Source organism: Hypanus sabinus, chromosome X1 (genome assembly GCF_030144855.1).
Source record: "Hypanus sabinus isolate sHypSab1 chromosome X1, sHypSab1.hap1, whole genome shotgun sequence".
NCBI classification, from domain to species: Eukaryota; Metazoa; Chordata; class Chondrichthyes; order Myliobatiformes; family Dasyatidae; genus Hypanus; species Hypanus sabinus.
In genome coordinates this window covers 47,849,729-47,874,093 of record NC_082738.1, presented here as the reverse complement: position 1 = coordinate 47,874,093, position 24,365 = coordinate 47,849,729, and the positions used below count along the sequence as shown (strand labels likewise).

Here is a 24,365-nt window from a genome sequence, read left to right as displayed (position 1 = left end):
CCATTTGGATTGGAATGCAGTTGTTGTTCACTTCTGTTCTTTACATGATTTGTTTTGTATTTTTTCTTCTTTCTCTATGCTCATTGGGAGTTGGTCTTATTTTTTTTAATTAGGTTCTTTCGGGTTCCTTGCATTGCAACTACCTGTTAGCAAACAAATCTCAAGTTTGTATAATTTATACATTCTTTGATAATAAGTGCACTTTAAATCTTTGAGATTCATTTTCTTGCAGGCATACTCAGTAAATCCAAGAACCACAATAGAATCAATGAAAGACTGCCCCAACAGGACAGACAAACAACTGACGTGCAAACAGCAACAAACTGTGCAAATCTAAAGATAGAAGATAATAATAATAATAATAAATAAATAGTAACTATAAAGAACATGAGAGGAAGAGTCCTTAGGAATGAGTCTAAATGTTGTGGGAGGAGTTCAGTGATGGGGCAAGTGAAGTTGAATGAAGTTATCTCATCTGGTTCAAGAGCCTGACCGCTGAGGGGCAATAACTGTTCCTGAACCTGGTGGTGTGAGTCCAGAGGCTCCTGTACCTTCTTTCCTAAGGCAGCAGCAAGAAGAGGGCATGACCTAGGTGGTGGGAGTCCCTGATGATGGATGCTACTTTCCTGCGACAGTGCTCCTTGTAGATACACTCAGTGGAGGGAAGGGCTTTACCTGTGATGGACTGGGCTATTTCTGCTACTTTTTGTAGGCTTTTCTGTTTCAGGGCATTGGTGTTTCGATACCAAGCTGTGATGCAACCAGCCAATATACTCTTCATCTATAGGAGTTTGTCAAAGTATTAGATGTCATTGTGAATCTTGCTATTGTGCTTTCTTTGTAATTGCACTTGCATTCTGGATCCCAGAACAGATCCACTGAAATAACACTGAGAAATTTAAAGTTGCCGACCCTCTCCACCTCTGATCCCCCGATGAAGACTGGCTCATGGACCTCTGGTTTCCTTCTCCTGAAGTCAATAACCAGCTCCTCGGTCTACTGACATTGAGCGAGAGGTTGTTGTTGTGGTACCACTCAGCCAGGTGTTCAGTCTCCCTCCTATATGCTGATTAGTTGCCACCTTTGATTTGGCCAACAACCATGGTGTCATTAGAAAACTTAAATATGGTAATGGAGCTGTGCTTAGCCACACAGTCATAAGTAGAGCAGGGGTCTAAGCACACAGCCTTGTGGTGCCCCAGTGCTGATGGAGATTGTGGAGGAGATGTTGTTGCCAATCCAAACTGACTGGGGTCTGCAAGTGAGGAAATTGAGGATCCAGTTGTTTAAGGAAGTATTGAAGCCAAGGTCTTGGAGCTATTTGATTAGCTTTGAGGGGATGATGGTATTGAATGCTGAGCTGTGGTGGATAAAGAGCATCCTGATGCATGTATCTTCATTGTTCAGATGCTCCAGGGTTGAGTGAGGAGCCAATGAGATGGCATCTGCCATTGAACTGTTGTGCCGGTAGGTAAACTGGAGTGGATCCGAGTTGCTTCTCAGGCAGGGATTGACATGTTTCGTCACCAACCTCTCAAAACACTTCATCACAGTGGACGTGAGTGCCACTGGACAATAGTCACAGAGGCGGGTTACCACGTTCTTAGGCACCGGTATAACTGAGGCCTGCTTGAAGCAGGTGGGTACCTCAGATTGCTGAAGCGAGCAGACAAGATATCAGTGAACACTCCAGCCAGTTGATCAGCACAGGTCTTTAGTAGCTGGACATGTACCCCATCTGGGCTGGATGCTGTCTGTCGGTTCACAATCCTGAAGGATGCTCTCACGTCAACCTCAGAGACTGGAATCACACGGTCATCGGGGGCTGCGGGATTTTGAAAATCTTTTTCTATATTTTGACGATCAAAGTGAGCATAGAAGGCATGAGCTCACCTGGGAGTGAAACCCCGTTGTCACCTGTGTTGCTTGGTTTCACTTTGTAAGATGTAACAGCATTCAAGCCCTGCCACAACTGTCGAGCATCCTTCAGTAATTCAAGTTTAGTCTGGAATTGCCACTTTGCCCGTGAGATAGCTTTTTGGAGATCATACCTCCTGTATCTCATATGTTACGATATTGGTGTGCAGAAAGGCATCTCTGAACGCATAACACATCGAATCTTGAAGTGTTTGGGCTACAGCAGCAGAAGACCATGAACATACACTCAGTGGCCACTTGGTAGGTACAGGAGTTAGTGTACATGGGTTCATGGATAGTTCAGAAATCTGATGGCAGAGGAGAAGCTGTTCCAAAAACATTGAGTGTGGGTCTTCAGGCTCCTGTATCTCCTCCCTGATGGTAGTAACGAGAAGGTGGTGTATCCCTCTTGATGAGACTCCTTCACGATGGATGCCACCCTCTTAAAGAACCACCTTTTGAAGATGTCCTCAACATGGGGAGGTTTATGTTTGTGGTGGAGCTTACTGAGTCTATAACTCTTTGCTGCCTCTATCGATCCTGTGCACTGAAGCTATCACGTACACCCACAGCCACTGTACATCTGTAGAACTTTGCTAGGCTTTGTTGAGATACCAAATCCCTTTAAACTCCTATTGAAATAAAGCTGCTGGTGTGACTGCATCAATGTTTTGGGCCCAGGAGAAATCCTCTGAGATGCTAATACACAGTAACTTGAAGCTGCTCACCCCGTCCACTGCTGACCCCTCAATGAAAACCGGTGCTGTTTCTATGGAATCTATGCATGTTGTGAGAAATTAAATCTGAAGGGAGTTGATGGGGATATACAAAGAATAAAATGGATTTAGAATAGGATTAGTGTTACTAGGTGCTTGATGGGCAAAATGTCTGGTTGACTTGAAGAAATAAGGGTTATGTTCTACCCTGAATTTGTAGCATTCCATAAGCAATTCCTCTCACCCAGCCACTTCTCCCTGTTACAAAATCCTAACATTCCCTTAAGTGCTTTACTGCCTTCTCCAAAAAATATCAGCTTATTTTTGAACCCAGATATTGATCAACAAGCACCTGACCTGCTACTGAGATCAAAGTTCCACAAAATGAATTTGAACTGTCACTGTCAAAATTTTGACCCTTTTGCTGCAAGCCAGATTAATTGGGCAGTATCAGGTAAGCCTCAGACGAGGACCGAACATGTGCTGGTAAAGGTTAACCGACATCTGCTCCAAATTACTGAAATAAAGTAGGCTTTGTGTCTGCTTCAGCACTCAATAAGATCATGTCATTCCCTGCGTCTTCTATCAAATTTCCTGCCTGATCCCCACATTTGGAATTCCTTTGTGATTACAAACCTACGGATTTTAGGCTTGGATATAGTTAAAGATCACAGCCTGCTGGAGAGCAAAGAAGTTTCTCTTCACTTCAAACTAAAAGGGCCAATCCCTCATGTGGACTATGTCCCTCATTCAATGCTCTCCATCTAAGAGACACAAGAACCTGTCAGAATTGTATACAGCTCATTCTTCTGAATTGCAAGATGATACGTGGAACCACAGAGCACTGAATGTGACTCATTCTGAATCCTCTCCTGAGGAACGTGCCTCCATTTCCTTCGAATTGGCAAATGAAAACCCAAAAATGGGATTTTTATACATAAACTACAAAGACCAGCTTAGAATTAAAAAAAAATTGAGGAAAAACACTTCTTTGCATTATGGAAGAATCTGTTGAAAATCAAAATGATTTCAACTATCCTTCGTGCAGCCACAATTTAAAACAAGAAACTTTAAAGAAATTAACTTCCATCCCTTTAACTGGTAAAATATGCAATTGTTATAATAAGACGGCAATAATCTAATCAGACTAACAGAGTTTCAGGACCACTGGATTCTAATAAAAAAACAAAACCTTCAATTAATCTTTTTTAAGAGTACGACAGTTTCCAGTGAACGCACTGCATTTCAAAGGGAACAAAGTAGACAGGGCCCTGGTGCGTACTAAGAAAACAAGGCACCATGCTCTTGGTGAACTTAAAAGCTGCACAGGAACTGGGATGCCAGTGAGCTTAAAGGGAGAACAGAAATCTGAATCCCAGTGTCTTCAAAGGGGGTAAGAGGACCAGAGATCTGATGGGTTTAAAGGGAGAAGGGAAAAGAGGGGTTAGTTTAAAGTGCAAGAATTGGGACAATGATGTGCTTAAATTGAGAATGGTAATGGGACCCCAGTGTGTTTATAGAGAGCAGAGGAATGGGACCCTATTGTGTTTATAATGAGCACAGGAACGAGACACCAGTGTGTGTACAGTGAGCAATAGGACCCCAGTGTATTTATAGTGATCAGAGGACAGGACTCGAGTGTGTGCATCGTGAGAAGAGAATGGGACAACAGTGTGTGTATAGTGAGCAGAGCAATGGGACCCCGGTGTGTGTACAGTGAGCAGAGGAATGGGACCCCAGTGTATGTATAGTGAACAGAGCAATGGGACCCCGGTGTGTGTAGTGAGCAGAGGAATGATACCCCAATGTGTGTATAGTGAGCAGAGGAATGGGACCCCGGTGTGTGTGTAGTGATCAGAGGAATGGGACCCCGGTGTGTGTGTAGTGAGCAGAGGAATGGGACCCCGGTGTGTGTGTAGTGATCAGAGGAATGATACCCCAATGTGTGTGTAGTGAGCAGAGGAATGGGACCCTGGTGTGTGTGTAGTGAGCAGAGGAATGGGACCCCGGTGTGTGTGTGTAGTGATCAGAGGAATGATACCCCAATGTGTGTGTAGTGAGCAAAGGAATGGGACCCCAGTGTGTGTACAGTGAGCAGAGCAATGGGACCCCAGTGTGTGTATAGTGAGCAGAGGAATTGGACCCCGGTGTGTGTTTAGTGAGCAGAGCAATGGGACACCGATGTGTGTATAGTGAGCAGAGGAATGGGACTCCAGTGTGTGTATAGTGAACAGAGCAATGGGACTCCAGTGTGTATGTAGTGAGCAGAGCAATGGGACTCCAGTGTGTGTGTAGTAAGCAGAGACTGAGACCCCGATGTGTGTGTAGCGAGCAGAGCAATGGGACCCCGATGTGTGTGTAGTGAGCAGAAGAATGGGACCCCAGCGTGTTTCTATTGACTATAGGATTGAGGCCTCAGTGAGCTATTTGCCAAACCATTGAGATTTCCAGAATATTGGAATTTTACTGCACTTGGATGGTGGAATTATAGACATTATTTTCCTGAAACATCAGGGGTAAATGAGAGAAGGTTCACCAGATGAAAGGATTGTTCTCTAAAGAACTGAGCAGGTTAAACCTATACTCATTGGTATCAGAGGAATCTTTATTGAAATATACACAATTCTGGGGGGCTTAAGAGAGTTGACAGTGAGAGGTGTACATTTTTTGGACTGCTGCAGGAAACGAGAATGGGAACAAGCAAAAAATAAATGAAACTCAGATAAGATTCGATCACCCTCAGTGGTGGTGAAGGTATGAGGGAACTATGCCTATTCCTATATCTTATGTTCTAATTGATAGAAGAAACAATAACCCAGTGATTTCCAGCAGTTGAACATCCTTAATTTGAACATACCAAGGTCCCATTTCCTGCACTCTTTTACACTCATCGGGGCCTTGTTTCCAAGCTCCTTTTAAACTCATCAGGGTCCTGATTCTCGAGCTCACTTTGAACTCAGGAGGCTCACAGTGCCTAGCTCTGCTCATTCGGACTATATTGTTCCTTCATCGCAGGGTCTGAACTCTGAAACTGTCTCCCCATCAGCTTTGCAGGCCTATCTTCAGAAGGACTTCAATGGTTCAAAGAGATGGTCCAGCTCCATCTTGGTATTTGTTTATAATTATTAATACATGTGTCAAGATACAATGAACAGCTTGTCTTCCATACTGTTTATACAGACCAAGTCATGACACAGTGTGTTGAGCTAGAATGAGGTAAAATAATAATAATGCAGAATAAAGTGTAAAAGCAACCGAAAGAGTGCAGTGCAGGTAAACGATAAAGTGAAACGTCATAAAGAGGTAGATTGTGAGGCCAAGCATCCATCGTATCATACAAGGGATCCGCTGAAGAGTCTGGTAACAGTGGGATCAAAGATGTCCCTTCAGCCTGGTGGTATGTCCTTTCAGGCTTTTGTATCTTCTGCCCAATGGCAGTGGTGAGAAGAGTGAACGATCAGAGTGGGTGAAGTCTTCGATTATGCTGGCTGTGTCACTGAGGCAGCAAGAAGTATAGGTAGAGCCCACAGAGGAGTGGCTGGTTCCTATGATGTGCTGAGCTGCGTCAACAACCTTCTACAGATTTTTTGCGGTCACATACAGGGCAGTTACCATACCAAGCCATTATATATCCAGACAGAATGCTTTCTATGGTGCATCGATTAAAAATCGATAAGAGTTGACGAGGCCATGCCAGATTTCTTTAGCCTCTTGCAGAAGTTGATCCTTCTTGGCCGTGACCTCAATCTGGTTGGACCAGGACAATCTACTGGTGATGTTCAGAACTAGGAACTTGAAGCCCTCAACTCTCTCAATGTTAATACCACAGGAAATAAAGTAGAGGGCTGAGGACACAGCCTTTTGGAGCATCATTGTTTAGAATAATCGTGGCAGAGGTGTTGCTGCCCATCCCTACTGATTACAGTCAGTTTTCAAGGGACATTTAGGGATAGGCAATAAATGCTGGTCTCATAAGCCTTACGTTTACCCCCCAAAACTGGAAAGTCACTGCAGGAATCCAACGTGTACACAGCAAACTCTTATAAACTGTACAGTAAAAATGTCTGTAGTGGTATTGGCAAGTTAATATTGGCACATGTTCAGTACTGCAATGGATTATCCACCTTGATTTTGTGTTCCCAAAACCAAGTCCCAATTTCTGCATTGGGACTTGAACCTATTGCATTAAACAAAAGTAAGAATTCTACCCATTGGTTCATTGCTGACACGTCCACCCAACTCCCTCATGCAGAAGTACACCTGCCTGGTTGATAAAAGCTAGCTGCTGCCTGCAAGTCTGATTATTCCATCTTTTTGCTCAAAAAGAAGTGCATTTGTATTAGCAGCAGGGAAATAAATCAGAAAGGATTCGGAGTAACACACGCAAAATGCTGGAAGAACACAGCAGGTCAGTCAGCGTCCACAGAAAGGAATAAACAGCTGACGTTTCAGGCAGGGACTCTTCATCAGGACTGGAATGGAACTGGGAAAAAGCCAAAATAAGAAGGTTGGGTGGGGGGGGGGGTGAGGGAAGGAGTACAAGTTGGCAGGTGATAGGCAAAACCAGCTGAGGGGAAAGGTAGGTCGGTGGGGGAGGGTGGATGAAGTGAGAAGCTAGGAGGTGATAGGAAGAAGGAGGAATCTGAAAAGAGAGGACAGTGGAACATTGGGGAAAAGAAAGGAAAGGAGGAGGGGCACCAGAGGCAGGTGAGGAGAAGGGGTAAGAGGCAGTGCCAGAAAGGTGGATGCAAAAAAGAGGGGAGGGGGAAATTACCATAAGTTAGAGAAATTGCTGTTCATACCATTAGTTTGGAGGCTACCCAGATGGAATATGAGGTGTTGCTCCCCCAATCCAAGAGTGCCCTCATTGGGGGAGTAGAAGAGGCCATGGATTAACATGTCAGAATGGGAAAGGGCGGTGGAATGAGCAAAGATTTGGTATGTTAACAATCTTACCTGATGATGTTTGGATGGTCAAAGAGCTCTAAATGTTTTAACAAAGCCACTTCACGAATTACATTTACAGGGATGCCCTCTGGCGTTCTTGGGATTGCTATTCTTTTCAGAGCCACACATTTCCCATTACTTTCCAGGTCTCTGGCTTTGTATACTTTTCCATACGTTCCTTCTCCAATCTCAGCCAGGAGCTCATATCGAACAGGCTTACTGTTCTCCATCCTCAATCAGTGAGCAGTTGAAGGACTGTACGTCACCACCTGAAGGAAACAAAGCTCATTATCAGTGAAACACAAAGCCACTTCAAACATGCCAATCAGAGCTTTGAAAATCTTTTGGAACAACAAAATATTTAGTGAAAGCAAGTATTTTACATGCACAGGTAAAATGCAGAGTGAAACATTTGACACCTAAGCACATAGGATCAATTAACACTAAACTTTTAAAGATAAGAGACACAAGAAACTAGGAAATTGATTTATTACACTGCACAACTAATTTTTTCAGAAGTGTTGCTTCCTCAGAATTTTTTTGTTTATGATAGACCGCTTGCAGCCAAACACAAATATAATTTCAGACTACTTGCATCACGTAGGAATTTGGAGAAACAAGAAATTAACTTTTATTGAATATAATGTATTTAATTGCATAACAGTGCAATAGTTCAACTAAGCTAAAATGTTTCGTTGATGATTTTCGTTTGCTTCTTGCTTAAGTGTCCAACAATAATCACCCAGCATTGATAGATTCCAGTTGCCTTTATATTATTTCTCCATGACTGCAACGTCCTGGTGAAACCTTTCACCGTGCTCGTCACTGACAGTGCCAAGATTTGCAAGGAAGAAGTCTAAATGGGAATGCAGAAAATGGATCTTTAGTGACATGTTGCACTTCATGGTTTTTGAAGCGTGTTGTCAACCCGCTGCACGTAGTTTGGTGCACTGCAGTTGCTGAGAAAATTTTCAACAACATTCTTGAATGTCTTCCATGTGATTTTCTCCAGTCCCACTAGAAATTCTTCAAATTGCCTGTCATTGATGACCAACAAAAATGCCTTCCTTAATCTTGGCATCAGTTATTCTGACTTGAATTATAAACTGAAGTAACAAATCCAGGTGATTTGAAAAAAAGATGCATGATAGGGAAATTTCATGGTAATTTTCATGATCAGCAGCCCAAAGCCTTAAGATACACCCAAAAGTATTTAGGAAGCAAAATCTTTATTGTCCAGAGTTGTTAATCTGTCTCAGATATTTTGCCATTTATGAGTGGTCAAACTTTGGGAAGTTTCCTGCAACATCCACCCCCCCCCCCCCACCCCCTCAGTCTCAGCATTGTATACAGATTCTGCCAGGACCAAGGCAGCATGATCGAGTACGGAGTTGTTCCTCAACCCGTTCCATTAAATCTTTCTGCAGATGTATAACAGAGAGCATTCTGAATAGTGCATTACCACTTGGTATGGAGGCTCCAATGCACAGGATCAGAGGGTTGTAGACTCAGTCTACTCCATCACAGGCACAACCTCCAAACCACCCTTCCCTCCCTCGCCCCCACCACTGAGGAAATATTCTTAAGACGACAACGTGGTGTCTCAAGACGACAACATTCAGCATTAAGGACCCTCACCGCCTGGGACATGCCCTCTTCTCATTATCAGGGAGGAACAGGAGCCTGAGGATCTACGCTCTATGTTTTAGGAACAACTTCTTCCCTTATGCCATCAGATTTCTGAACAGTTCATCAGCACAACCTCACTACTGCACTATTTATTACTGTAATTTATAACAATTTTTATGTGTTGCTGCCACAAAACAAGAGATTTCAGAACATGTCAGTGATAATAAACCCGATTCTGAAATATTTCTACTCAGTTTGGTTTGAGGATGAACGAGCCCCTGGCACTGCAATGTGGGAGTTCGCCAGTGATTCCTGCAGATTGTGACATCTACAAGTCAGAGAGAGAAAGCCAAGCTGCTAATGAAGATACAAGAGCTGGCGTCTGCTCAGGCTCTTTCAGTGTTCCAGGAGGGTCCATCTCAAACAACAGGAACCAACCAGGTTTCAAGTCTGAAACATCTCTGGGCAAAAAGCAGTACACACACCATCATTTAATTTTAATATAAGCCTTGCATTTGCAAAACCTGCAACCATACATTCTAGGTAAGGTGCGTAAGTGAAAGATAAAAGATAGCTCCTTTCTTTTCTCTGGATTAATCATGGGATAACCTGACAGAAATCTTGAATTTAATAAAGATTTGGAAAGACAGATATTGAAAAATTGTTTCTCCCTGCAGTCAAGAGCAAACAATAGAGCTATATTAAACAGAAAAGATTTACAAGGATTGTGACAGGACTCAAGAGACAAGAGTTATACCAGAGGCTGAACAGCATTGGAGGCCAAGGGGTGAACTTACAGAGGTGTATAAAATCATGGAAGACGTAGATAGGTTGAATTCATTGTCTTTTTCTCAGGGCTGGGGAATCAAGAGCTAGAGGAAGTTGAAGGGCAACTTTTTTATATTGCGTACGGAATGAGTTGCCAGAGGAAGTGGTTGAAGCAGGTACAATAACAACTTTTACAAGACAGTGAACAGACACATGGATTGGAAAGATTTAGAAGAATATGGGCCAAATGGGACAAGCTTGGATGGGCAATTCCTTGGCATGTTGGGCTGAAGGGCCAGTTTCTGCTCTCTATGACTATGAGCATTATTGAGGTTTCATGAAAGAGGAAGTGAGAGGAGAGGACCAAAAAGGTTTGGGTGAATAGGTTAGAAAGGCTTCCTCAGCTTGGATTTGATCATTAATTCTCCATATACTACAGCTGCCTCTATTACCCCTTTCATTACCAACAATGAAAACTGGCCATGAGTGTTATTCATGTTGTAATTCAAAATCACCATCCTTATCTCCATTTTATATTTTGAAAAAACGTGAAATAGTAATAATGCTCATGGTTTAAAAAAACAATCTGTGCTCTGCAAATGCCAAGCACGTTATGATGCATAGAAATAACAATTTTGTTTCCACTGCCTTTGTTAAACGAAGCACTCCTACCGCAGGACATTTTTTGCCATCTACTTAAATGCAGATTATTCAGCGATTTTGATGTCGAACCTCAAATTTACAGAATGCAATGTAAATAAACCAGACCTGTCTCCATCAATATTCATTGACCATGAAAGTTTTTTTTAGAAATATGTTAATAAATCCTATCTCAGTGCTGCTAAATGCGCAAAGTGTTCAAAACCAATTGCTTTTATTCCGTTTCTGCAAACTTTTCAAATCGGTAGTTATACAAACCCATATTTTGCAATTATTTCAATCCACTAAAAGAAATATCAGATACTGCCGTCTGTCCTGCACTTCACCAGGACGTTGCAAGGGAATTCAACTTTATACTTAAGATTTGCAATCTCTTCTCCAAACTATTCATTTTTATCATTTTGCACAGGTTACAACTAAAGCGATTATTTTGATACATGTTCGCTAGTTATAGATAAATCGCTTACAGCAATGATTGAAAATAAGCCGTTGCAAATTAAAAAGATTTAAATGCTCAGATTCCAACTTAAAGATTTAACTCGACTTCTTGACAAGATGCAATTTCAAGAAAAAACGTGACTTGAAGAATTCTAATTTGCAGAGCCCACTGATTATTACTGATTTAAACAAACCCTGACACTATCTTCGAAAGAATCACTCCGTCTCTTCCCTCCAGCAACGAGGCAATTTATCCTCAGGGACTAAAAATTTCTTCTCGTTCCTCTCTGACTCCGCCTTCTTGGGTCACCTGCTTAAACCTCGACCCCCCCCCCCCCATGAAATCTTATCTAATTAAAACGCATTTTTTAAATCTTTAAATTGGTCCTGTATTATGACAACATGAATGAGAGTTTGGATATTTCTGCTTAATATACAGTAAAATGTATAATTGCACCTGCCCCGCATTTGCTTGAATGCATGACTTTATCACATCGCTCTTTAGCAAAACACAATCGACTGACGGAACTTGGCCGGCCGAGCAACGTCTATGGAGGAAATGGAATTGTCAACGTTTTGCATCCAGCCTTGCAAAAACTCAGTTGCTCTGCATCCAGCGTCTGCACCCCTTCTTTTACAGCTCTTCACCTTTTCCACCTGGTCCAGATCCCGCTGGCTGCTTTGATAGCCTTCTGCCCCAGATCTCGGTTTTACCTGGAAATCTGCTGATCCAGTTTACCACAACTGTGAATACAAGCAGGCTTTCTCCACTGAGGCTAGGGGAGAAAAAAACCGGAAGACATGGGTTAAGGGTGAAGGGGGGGGGGGAATTTAAAGGGAACATTGGGGGGGCTTCTTCACACAGAGAGTGGTGGGAGTGTGGAATGAGCTGCCATATGAAGTGGTAAGTGCAGGCTCACTTTTAACACTTAAGAAAAACTTGGACAGGTACGTGGATGAGAGGGGTATGGAGGGATATGGGCCAAGTGCAGGTCAGTGGGACTAGGCAGAAAAATGGTTCGGCACAGACAACAAGGGCCAAAAGGCCTGTTTCTGTGCTGTAATGTTCTATGGTTCTAATACCATCCAGATTGTTGATATATATATTTCAAACAACAATGGACCTGGCCCTCCACTAGTCACAGGCCTCCAGAGAGGCAACCACCTACTCTCCACATTTTCCCACAAAGCCAATGCCGAATGCAAAGTGACTGACATTTGTGACCAACTTCCCATGCGGAACCTTTTCTACAGATGTACAATGGACAGCATTCTCACTGGTTGCATCACCATCTGGTATGGAAGCGCCAATGCACAGGATCGGAAAAATCTGGAGAGGGTTGTAGACTCAACCAGCTCCATCATGCGTATTAGCCTCCCTACCATCAAGGGCATCTTTAAAAGGCAATACCTCAAGAAAGTGCCATCCATCATGAAGAATCCTTGCCACTCAGGACATGCCCTCTTCTCATTGCTACCATCAAGGAGCTACAGGAGCACACTCAGTGCTATAAGAGCAGCAGCTTCCCTCTGCCATCAGGTTTCTGAGAACAACCTCACTATTTTGCTCTCTCTTTACACTGTTTATATTTTTATATTGTAATTTACAGTAATTTTTCTGTATTGCATGGTACTGCTGAAAAACAAATTTCTCGCATACATCAATGATAACAAACACAATTCTGACTCTAATCAGGTCAGACCCTTAACCTTTGATTTTCAACTGCAACCATCTAACTTTAACCACAGACAGTGCACTTCCATTTCATGGTGACCAGCAACTCCATATTAAACAAGTCTTGGTATTTCAGAAGTTTTTATATCCAGTATAAAAGTTAACAATGCTCTACATTGATTTATGATTATTATTATTATTATTGGTTAGATTTATTATTATTGATGGTTTCAGATCTGGTAGATGCTTAAATGTGACCACTGTGTAAATTCCGTACCTGATTTCAGAATGAAGTGAAATGCCACTCTACTGTCTTTGCCAGTTGCCAGAACATGCACCATCAAAGACACCAACAGTATAAAGTCAAAGCTGCACTGTACTGAATCCAAACTTGGAAAGTATCATAGCCAGTCCTGATGAAGGGTCTCACCCCAAAATGTCAGCTCTTGATTTCTCTCCAGAAAGCCTGCCTAACCTGAATTCCTCCAGCAACCTGTCTGCATTCTCATATACAATATTAGTCTCCTTAAGGAAGATTGTTACTAACTTGGAAGCAGTTCAGAGAAGATTGACAAGGTCCTGCGATTGGTAGGAGTGGTTTTGTGAGAAATGATTGAAGTGGCAAAATGTGCACAGTTGGAGTTTACAGAGTGAGAAGAAATGACTGAAACATAGACTTTGAGGGATCTTAAACAGGGTGGAAGTGTTCAAGGATGCTTCATGTAGTGGGAGAAATCACTTTGGAAACAAGTAGCCTGTGTGTTTTTTTTTGCAAAGTATCTAGTAATCTGGTTAATTCACAAGATTTATGGCCACTTCTTTGATGTCTGAACTATTAAAGCATATTTAACGAGTTGATTCTTCACATTTAAGTTTCCCAACAACACAATTCTTGGTAAATCATTGCATATTAAATTTTACGTGATTAATAATCTAAACTGTGTGACTGGATTCTGAGAGCAAAATAAAGTTACAGTTTGCACAAAATAATCTGGATGAACCATCTGTTGTGTGTACAATGCAATTCGTAGATTTGTTATGTGAAAGGTTATCTTCTGTACAAAGACTCACATCACAGTGACTTGTTATGAACTGTAACGTTTCAGAAACAAATCAGCAAGAGATTTCACAGAGTCTGGTTTTAATATTAAAACCACTATCTTTATTAGTGTCTACTTAAGATAAACCAAAAATTAACAGTGTTATGGGTATGTGTGTAACCATCAAGTTTAGGAATAGTTATTAAAGTGCTAAGATGGCAAATTAGTACGGTTCAGTAACCCACAGAATAAATGATGATTGGAGAAAGATTTTTTAATTCAGAGTGAGATGTAGAGGGGGCAATTCACATCAAATTCCAACGAGATAAGTCGTCGAAGATCTTGTCCATCAAGTCGTCCCAAATTCATACCAATTACCACCAAAAGCGACCTGTCACAGGAATATGTCTTTGAGTGGTTACCACACAACATATCCAGGCAAGGGTTACACAAATGGTCCCACAGGATATTCCAAAATCCACTCTTATGGATTATACAATGTGACAGTCACTTTTTAGTTATGCACTGCGTGCCGATGATCAACCCTCCCTGGTGGGCATAGGAGAGTTCCACGCCTCAGTTGTGACAAGCTGTCCCTCTCCCCACACCCCCCTCCCGTTGAAGTCCACAGTCAGCAGTGTCAGCCTGTGACTCACGTCATAGTCCCACCTCACTCAGGCGCTCTGAAAGAAACAGTCTCAGTAAATGACCACACGCTCATAACAGACTAAATAGACAAAACCATCTGAGGCATTTGACCTCCCTTGTCAATGTTGGTTATCACTAAAGCAGAATTAAAACCTTAACACTGCATTATTAAGCATTCTCTGCACACTTAAGCTTCCTTTTTGGCTTCGCCTTTTTTGATGTTCTTCCTAAGTTTCAAGATATCGTAGTACAGATTACGGTGAAGAACTTCAGATGCACAAGTAACGGCCCCATAGCTGGCTCCAACGAAACCACATGAAAATACATCCTGACCTGAAATGATAAAGGTAAGAGGTAGTAGGACATTTGTCACAGCACGATCATTCACTCCTATTTCTACACTACACTGCATTGTTTTTAAGTGGTTGTTTTAAAATTGAGAAGTTGGACAAAAACCAGCAAAATACTGCATTGCAACACAATTCCATCACTCTGAACTAGTTTGACAGTCTGACTAAAAATTATTTTATTTATTCATTCACAGATCTCATTGACAATGCCAGCATTTATTGTCTGTCCACATATTGTCTGAACTGAGTATCTTGTTCAGCTATCAACCACTGAGGGGCAATTTGTGGTCAAGCATATTGCTCGACCTAGTGTCACATCTCAGAGTACATTTCAAAAATAGCAGATTTCATTGTCAGTCTGTCAGCTTTGTCATCAACACTCCTGATAGCAGCTTTCTCATTCATGCTTATTTTAGTTGCTCATTCTTACTTTCTCAGTAAATTCTCATCTCCAGATCAATGGATACTGTTCCAGTAACTTAACCACCGGGTGGGGGGGGGGGGGGGGGGGTCTTATATCCGATTTATTACAGGCCATATGTTCAAAGGAATGTTTTGCACAATTCATTAATGATAATTGGCTTCATCGAGGAGCAAGTTGTAAGTTCGTGGATGGTACAAAAATAGGTGGAGGGGTAGGTAGTGCTGAGGAAGCAAAGTGATTGCAGCAGGACTTAGACAAATTGGAAGAATGGGCAAAAAAGCTGCAGATGGAATACAGTGTTGGGAAATGTATGATTATGCTTTTGGTAAAAGGAACAATAGTGAAAACTATTATCTAAATAGGGAGAAAATTCAAACATCAGAGGGACTTACAAGTCCTTGTGCAAGACTCCCAGAAGGTTAATTCATAGGTTGAGTCTGTGGTAAAGAAGGCAAATGCAATGTTGGCAGTTATTTCAAAGGATACAGAATATAAAAGCAAGGAGATAATGCTGAGCCTTTATAAGACACTAGTCAGGCTGCACTTGGAGTATTGTCAACAGTTTTGGGCCCCTATCTCAGAAAGGATGTGCTGTTATTGGAGTGTGTCCAGAGGAGGTTCATGAGGATGATTCTGGGAATGAAGGGGTTAACATATGAGGAGTGTTTGGCAGCTTTGGGACTGTACTCACTGGAATTTAGAAGAATGCGGGGGGTGGGGGGGGAATCTTATTGACGCCTACCAAATCTTGAAAGGACTAGTTAAGGTGGGTGTGGAGAGGTTGATGGAAGCATCCAGAACTAGAGGGCTCAGCCTCAAAATTGAGGGGTGTCCTTTTAAAACAGAGGTAAGGAAGAATTTTTTTTAGTGAGAAGAGTGGTGAATCTATGGAATGTTCCGCCACGGACTGCTCCCCTTCCTCGCCAACACTTTGTTCTGAGCATCAAACCAGGTGAAGAAGACATTCAGCCTCTCAGAGTGAAGCATTCTGGTCACTGACACGCAGGGTAGTCTGCAATCCTCTGAATTCCCTGACACCTATTTCTAATTGCATAATTCTATGTAACTTCTGCCATCTCCAATGGGATCCCACCACTAAGCACATCTTTCCCTTCCCCCCACTTTCTGCTTTCCACAGGGATCGCTCCTTACGTGACTCCTTTGCCCATTTGTCCCTCTCCACTGATCTCTCTCCTGGCACTTATCCTTGCAAGTGGAACAAGTGCTACACCTGCCCCTACACCTCGTCCCTCACTACCATTCAGGGCCCCAAACAGTTCTTTTAGGTAAGGCCTAAATCACCTGTTGGGGTCATACAGTGTTTCTGGTGCTCCCAGTGTGGCCTCCTGTAAATCAGTGAGACCCGACGTAGATTGGGAGACCTCTTCACCGAGCACCTACTTGCCGTCCATCCGCCAGAAAAAGCGGGATCTCCCAGTGGCCATCCATTTTAATTCCACTCCCCATTCTGATATGTCTATTCATGGTGTTCTCCACTGTCATGGTTGGAGGTACAATACCAAATATTCCTTTTGGGTAGCCTCCAACCTGATGGCATGAACTTTGATTTCTCAAACTTCTGGTAATGCCCCACACCCCCCCCACGACCTTCACCATTTCCCATCCTTTTTCCCTCCCTCACCTTATCTCCTTGCCCACCCATTGCCTCCCTCCAATGCTCCTCACCCCTTTTCTTTCTTCCATGGTCTTCTGTCTCTTTCACCAATTTCCCAGCTCTTAACTTCATCCCTCCCCCTTCAGGTTTTACCTATCACCTTGTGTTTCTCTCTCCCCTCCCCCCACCTTTTTCTCCAGTCCTGCTGAAGGGTCTCGGCCCAAAACGTCGACTGTACTCTTTTCCACAGATGCTGCCTGGCCTGCTGAGTACCTCCAGCATTTTGTGTGTGTTGTCATGTTTCCTCAGCCTGGCACGGATTTCTACAGTAAGTCATGACTTCTGATCTGCCCTGACCCGGATGTGTTTCGTGATGGTAACATCATCTGTACACTTCTCTATGTAGCTGGCCACAGAATTCACATATTCCTCAATGTTAACATGGTTGCCATAGGTAGCAGTCTCCCTGAACATTCTCCAGTTCATATTATCAAAGCAGTTCTGCAGTGCAGAGACTGCACCCTCAGGCCAGGTTTTCACCACCTTTACAACTGGTTTGACCAGCTTGATCACCGGCTTGTGTGCTGGAATTAATAAGTGACAAATAAGTGACCTGAGAATCCAATGTGGGGTCGCAGGACTATAGGTACCTGTTATGTTGGTGCAAACCACGTCTAGTGTATTTTCATCTCTGGTAGAACAATCAACATGCAGGTGGAATTTGGGCAGGACTGTCTTTAGGTTCACATGGTTAAAATCGCCTGCAATAATGAAGATACCATTGTGGTGTTTGGTTTGAAAGTCACTGATGGTGCTGTAGAGCTCACACAGTGCCTCATCGCCATTAACGGGGTGGGGGGGGGGGAATATATACAGCCACCAACACAATTGTAGTGAACTCCCTCAATATATAAAATGGTCTCCACTTCACAAAGATGAACTCAATCATTGGTGAACAGTGGGATGTCATTGCTAAATTGTCCTTACACCAGTTCTTATTTACAGATTCCGCAACTACGGGCCCTGCCCAAGATTGCTAGCTTCCTGTCAGCCTGAAACTCGCTGAAACCCTCCACTGGATGATCGCGTCTGGGATGGATTCATGAACCCATGGTTCTGGGAGTATGAAGGCGCAGATGTTTTCTCTTTTAAATCGAAGCAAGAGGCGGAGAGGGAAGAAGTAAAGGCACCTCGGAGAGAAGCCGTTTAACTGATCAGGGAAAAGAGGCTAGACTGCACAGGTGTGTGATGTGGCGTGCCAAAGGTTTAAAAAGGAGAGAAATTTTTCAACAGTTTTTTAAATTGAAGCAAGAGGCGGAGAGTGAAGAAGTAAAGGCATCTTGGAGAGAAGCCGTTTTTCTTAACTGATCGGGGAAAAGAGGCTTGAGTGCGTAGGTGCATGACGTAGCGCGCCAAAGGTTTAAAAAAAGACCACCATATACAGCGGCCATTGTTGTAGTGGCCATCGACGGAGTGGACTGACAGAGTGGGACGGCTTTGGCTCAACAGGCTTCGGCGTGAACGGGCAGAGGCAAGGGTAGGTCCCGGTAAGTTTTGTTTTGCTTGTTTAGAGTAGAGAGAATGCCAGGCAGGATGTTGGAATGCTCCTCTTGCAGGATGTGGGAACTCAGGGAGACCTCCGGTGTCCCAGACAACGACACCTACAAGGAGTGCACCAAGCTGCAGATCCTAACAAACCACGTTAGGGAACTGGAGCAGGAGCTGGATGACCTCCAGATCATTTGGGAGATTGAGCAGTTTATAGATAGTAGCTACAGGGAGACAGTTACACCAAAGGAGCAGCGCACAGGTAATTGGGTTACCATCAGGCGAGGGAAGGGGAAAGGGCATGCAGAGCAGGGCTCCCCTGAGGCCATTCCCCTCAACAACAAGTATACCGATTTGGATACTGTTGGGGGGATGACTTACCTGGGACAAGCTGCAGAAGCCAGATCTCTGAGTCTGGTTCTGCAGTGCAGAAGGGAGGGGGGAAGAAGAGGAGAGCGGTAGTGATAGGGGACTCCATAGTTAGAGGTACAGACAGGAGTTTCTGTGGTCGCGACAGAGACTCCCAGATGGTTTGTTGCCTCCCGGGTGCCAGGGTCAGGGATGTCTCTGATCGCGTGCAAAGCATTCTGAAATGGGAGGGTGAGCAGCCAGATGTCATGGTACACATAGTTACCAATGACGTAGGAAGTAAGAGTGAGGAGGTCCTGAGGAGTGAGTATAGAGAGCTTGGGAGGAAGTTAAAAAGCAGGACCACAAGGGTGGTAATCTCAGGATTGCTACCTGTGCCACGTGAGGGTAAGAGTAGGATGCTCTGGCAGATGAACACATGGCTGAGAATCTGGTGTAGGGGGGCAGGGTTTCAGATTTCTAGATCATTGGGACCTCTTCTGGGGCAGATGGGACCTGTACAAGAGAGACGGGTTACACCTGAACTACAAGGGGACCAATATACTTGCAGGGAGGTTTGCTAGTGTTATTGGGGAGGGTTTTAAACTACAACGTTTGTAGATTTGCAGGGGGATGGGAACCAGAGTGCCAGAGTAGATAGTGGAACGGGGGTAAAAATAAATGATGTTAGTAGTTCATGCAAAGTCACAAATAGTAAGGTTGTGTGTGGTGGTAATAATCTTCTGAGGTGTGTCTATTTCAATGTGAGGAGTATTGTGGGAAAGGCAGATGAGCTGAGGGTCTGGATTGACACATGGAATTATGACATTGTAGCCATTAGTGAAACTTGGCTACAGGAGGGGCAGGACTGGCAGCTCAATGTTTCAGACGTGATAGAGGCAGAAGAATGAAGGGTGGAGGGGGGTGATGGCATTGTAAAATGTTACAACAGCGAGAATTGGAGGAGCAAATCTGCAGAGAGATAGCAGACAACTGCAAGAGACAAAGTTGTGATAGTAGGGGGATTTTAATTTTCCTCATATTGATTGGGACTCCCATGCTGTTAAAGGTCTAGATGGGTTAGAGTTTGTAAAATGTGTTCAGGAAAGTTTTCTAAATCAATATATAGAGGTACCAACTAGGGAGGATGCAATATTAGATCTCCGATTAGGAAATGAGTTAGGGCAGGTGACAGAAGTGTGTGTAGGGGAACACTTTGGGTCTAGTGATCATAACGTCATTAGTTTCAACTTGATCATGGATAAAGATAGATCTGGTCCTCGGGTTGAGGTTCTAAACTGGAAAAAGGCCAAATTTGAAGAAATGAGAAAGGATCTAAAAAGCGTGGATTGGGACAGGTTGTTCTCTGGCAAGGATGTGATTGGTAAGTGGGAGGCCTTCAAAGGGGAAATTTTGAGAGTGCAGAGTTTGTATGTTCCTGTCAGGATTAAAGGCAAAATGAATAAGAATAACGAACCTTGGTTCTATCGGAATATTGGAACCCTGATAAAGAAGAAGAGAGAGATGTATGACGTGTATAGGAAACGGTGCAAATAAGGTCCTTGAGGATTATAAAAAGTGCAAAAAGGTACTTAAGAAAGAAATCAGGAGAGCTAAGAGAAGACATGAGGTTGCTTTAGCAGTCAGAGTGAAGGATAATCCTAAGAGCTTCTACAGGTATATTAAGAGCAAAAGGATAGTAAGGGATAAAATTGGTCCTCTTGAAGATCAGAGTGGTCAGCTATGTATGGAACCAAAAGAAATGGGGGAGATCTTAAATGGGTTTTTTGCATCTGTATTTACTAAGGAAACTGGAATGGAGTCAATGGAAACAAGGCAGACAAGTCGTGAGGTCATGGAACCTATACAGATTGAAGAGGAGGAGGTGCTTGCTATCTTGAAGCAAATCAGAGTAGATAAATCCCCAGGATCTGATAGGGTATTCCCTCGGACCTTGAAGGAGACTAGTGTTGAAATTGCAGGGGCCCTGGCAGATATATTTAAAATGTCAGTATCTACAGTTGAGGTCCCAGAGGATTAGAGGATAGCTCATGTTGTTCTGTTGTTTAAAAAAGGCTCTAAAAGTAATCTGGGAAATTATAGGCCGGTAAGTTTGATGTCAGTCGTAGATAAATTATTGGAAGGAGTACAAGAGATAGGATCTACAAGTATTTAGATAGACAGGGACTTATTAGGTCAACACGGCTTTGTGCGTGGTAGATCATGTTTCACAAATCTATTAGAGTTTTTTGAGGACGTTACAAGGAGAATGGAAGGCAGTGGATGTTGTCTACGTGGACTTCAGTAAGGCCTTTGACAAGGTCCCGCATGGGAGGTTAGTTAGGAAGATTCAGTCGCTAGGTACACATGGTGAGGTAGTAAATTGGATTAGACATTGGCTCAATGGGAGAAGCCAGAGAATGGTAGTGGAGGATTGCTACTCTGAGTGGAGACCTGTGACTAGTGGTGTGCCGCAGGGATCAGTGCTGGGTCCATTGTTATTTGTCATCTATATCAATGATCTGGATGATAATGTGGCAAAATGGATCAGCAAATTTGCAGATGATACAAAGATTGGAGGTGTAGTGGACAGTGAGGAAGGTTTTCAAAGCTTGCAGAGGGAACTGGACTAGATGGAAAAATGGGCTGACAAATGGCAGATGGAGTTTAACAGACAAGTGTGAGGTATTGCACTTTGGAAGGAAAAACCAAGGTAGAACATACAAGGTAAATGGTAGGACACTGAGAAGTGCAGTAGAACAGAGGGATCTAGGAATACAGATACAAAATTCCCCAAAAGTGGCATCACAGGTAGATAGGATAGTAAAGGGAGCTTTTGGTACATTGGCCTTTATAAATCAAAGTATCGAGTATAAGAGTTGGAATGTTATGGTGAGGTTGCATAAGTCATTGGTGAGGCCGAATTTGGAGTATTGTGTGCAATTTTGGTCACCAAATTACAGGAAGGATACTAATAAGGTTGAAAGAATGCAGAGAAGGTTTACAAGGATGTTGCTGGGACTTGAGAAACTGAGTTACAGAGAAAGGTTGAATAGGTTAGGACTTTATTCCCCCTAGTGTAGAAGAATGAGGGGAGAGTTGATCGAGGTGTATAAAATTATGGTGGTTATAGATAGAGTGAATGCAAGCAGGCTTCTTCCACCGAGGCTAGGGGAGTAAAAAACCAGAGGACATGGGTGAAGGGGGAAAGTTTAAAGGGAACATTAGGGGGGGCTTCTTCACACAGAGAGTGGTGGGAGTGTGGAATCAGCTGCCAGATGAAATGGAGAATGCAGGCTCACTTTTAACATTTAAGAAAAACTTGGACAGGTACATGGATGAAAGGGCTATGGAGGGATATGGTCCAGGTGCAGGTCAGTGGGACTAGGCAGAAAAATGGTTCAGCACAGCCAAGATGGGCCAAAAGGCCTGTTTCTGTGCTGTAATGTTCTATGGTTCTCTCTGGTTCAGTCTCAGGCGCAGGTAGTCCAGTTTATTTCCAAGTGAGCGGACGGTTGCCAGTAAGAACGAGGGGAGTGCAGGCCTGAAGGACTTCGACCTGTCATTCCCAGATTCCAGCTCATTTTTCCCCTTTTTTGTTTCCTTGCACAGCTCTTCCTATGGCTTCACTCACGGAGGTCTGAAGTAGGCAATGGCATACACAATTCAAGCCCAAGCTGCAGAGCTCTCTGCAGTCCAACAGTTCACTAGTGAGGTGGAATTACTGTGCACAGTATATTTAATAAACAGCAGCGTTATCCAATCATAACAAAGGCGTACAGGACAGGGACGAACTAGTACTCAGAAACAAAGTGGTCTCTGAGTCAGAAGGTGCCACCATAGAAACATAGAAAACCTACACACAATACAGGCCCTTCAGCCCACAAAGTTGTTTCGAAGATGTCCTTAACTTAGAAATCACTTGGCTTACCTATAGCCCTCTATTTTTCTAAGCTCCATGTAGCCATCCAGGAGTCTCTTAAAAGACCCTATCGTATCCAACTCCACCACTGTTGCCAGCAGTCCATTCCACGCACTCACCACTCTCTGCACAAAAAACTTACCGCTGACATCTCCTCTGTACCTACTTCCAAGTACCTTAAAACTGTGCCCTCTCATGCTAGCCATTTCAGCCCTGGGGAAAAGCCTCTGACTAGCCACACAATCAATGCCTCTCATCATCTTATACACCTCTATCAGGTCACCTCTCATCCTCCGTCGCTCCAAGGAGAAAAGGCCGAGTTCACTCAACCTATTCTCATAAGGCATGCTCCCCAATCAAGGTAACATCCTTATAAATCTCCTCTACACCCCCTCGATGGTTTCCACATCCTTCCTGTAGTGAGGTGACCAGAACTGAGCACAGTACTCCAAGTGGGGTCTGACCGGGGTCCTATATAGCTGCAACATTACCTCACAGCTCCTAAATTCAATTCCACGACTGATGATGGCCAAGGCACCGTATGCCTTAACCACAGAGTCATCTTGCACAGCTGCTTTGATTGTCCTATGGACTCAGATCCCAAGATACCTCTGATCCTCCACACCTCCTAGATTCTTACCATTAATACTATGTTCTGCCATCATATTTAACCTACCAAAATGAACCACTTCACACTTATCTGGGTTGAACTCCATCTGCCACTTCTCAGCCCAGTTTTGCATCCTATCAATGTCCTGCTGTAACCTCTGACAGCCCTCCACACTATCCACAACACCCCCAACCTTTGTGTCATCAGCAAACTTACTAACCCATCCCTCCACTTCCTCATCCAGGTCATTTATAAAAATCACGAAGAGTAAGGGTCCCAGAACAGATCCCTGAAGCACCCCGCTGGTCACTGACCTCCATGCAGAATATGACCTGTCTACAACCACTCTTTGCCTTCTGTGGGCAAGCCAGTTCTAGATCCACAATGCAATGTCCCCTTGGATCCCGTGCCTCTTTACTTTCTCAATAAGCCTTGCATGGGGTACCTTATCAAATGCCTTGCTGAAATCCACATACACCACATCTACAGCTCTACCTTCATCAATGTGTTTAGTCACATCCTCAAAAAATTCAATCAGGCTCATAATGCACGACCTGCCCTCGACAAAGCCATGCTGACTACACTTAATCATATTCTACCTCTCCAAATGTTCATAAATCCTGCCTCTCAGGATCTTCTCCATCAACTTACCAACTACTGAAGTAAGACTCACTGGTCTATATTTTTCTGGGCTATCTGTACTTCCTTTCTTGACTTACTCCCTACTCTCTACTCCCATCTTGGAAATCTTACAGGGAATCCACCTCAAACGTTTTTTAAAATTTCTTCATTAAACTGCAAACCTGACTACGTTCCACCCTCTTATCTGCTGCCCCTGACTCTTCACAGCTGGTACTGCAATCCCCTTATAATAGACAAATTTGTGCAGTGTGTTGTTATCACAAATGTAACTCTTATTCCTTTATCACTGCAGTTGTAATTCAGCTCATCACTGTCCAGCTCCAACCCCCTCATTTCTCAAGATGTATGCCCTCACTTTTCACTTCAGACTTTACATTCCATTCACTGGCTCTTAGCGTGAGTTTCAATGTTTTAAGCCAATTGAAAAAATCTTACTGCTTCTATACTGGATGTTAAATTCTTTCTCCT

General features: G+C 43.4%; 2 protein-coding genes across 7 annotated transcripts in view; both read right to left on the bottom strand.

Moving 5' to 3' along the window:
* The window catches only part of LOC132384917 (cyclin-dependent kinase 6-like), a 33,381-nt gene extending 24,531 nt beyond the window's left edge, over positions 1–8,850 (bottom strand). For 3 of the 5 annotated variants that reach the window (XR_009509036.1, XR_009509035.1, XM_059956552.1), the window contains exon 1: positions 7,590–8,850. Coding sequence is in view for 3 of the 5 variants with exons in the window: in XM_059956552.1 (XP_059812535.1) it covers positions 7,590–7,810 (221 nt within the window). In the remaining 2 variants the exon portion in view is untranslated. The remainder of the gene's footprint in view (positions 1–7,589) is intronic. The other 2 variants (XM_059956550.1, XM_059956551.1) reach the window with 2 other exon arrangements.
* Positions 8,851–13,889: 5,039 nt separating this feature from the next.
* LOC132384916 (all-trans-retinol 13,14-reductase-like) overlaps positions 13,890–24,365 on the bottom strand; it is a 42,300-nt gene continuing 31,824 nt past the window's right edge. Inside the window, exon 11 of one of the 2 annotated variants that reach the window (XM_059956548.1) lies at positions 13,890–14,771. In XM_059956548.1, coding sequence (XP_059812531.1) covers positions 14,626–14,771 — 146 coding nt within the window. In that variant the 3' untranslated portion in view covers positions 13,890–14,625. Of the gene's footprint in view, positions 14,772–17,115; positions 17,589–24,365 lie in introns of those variants that run through there. The other variant, XM_059956547.1, reaches the window with a different exon arrangement.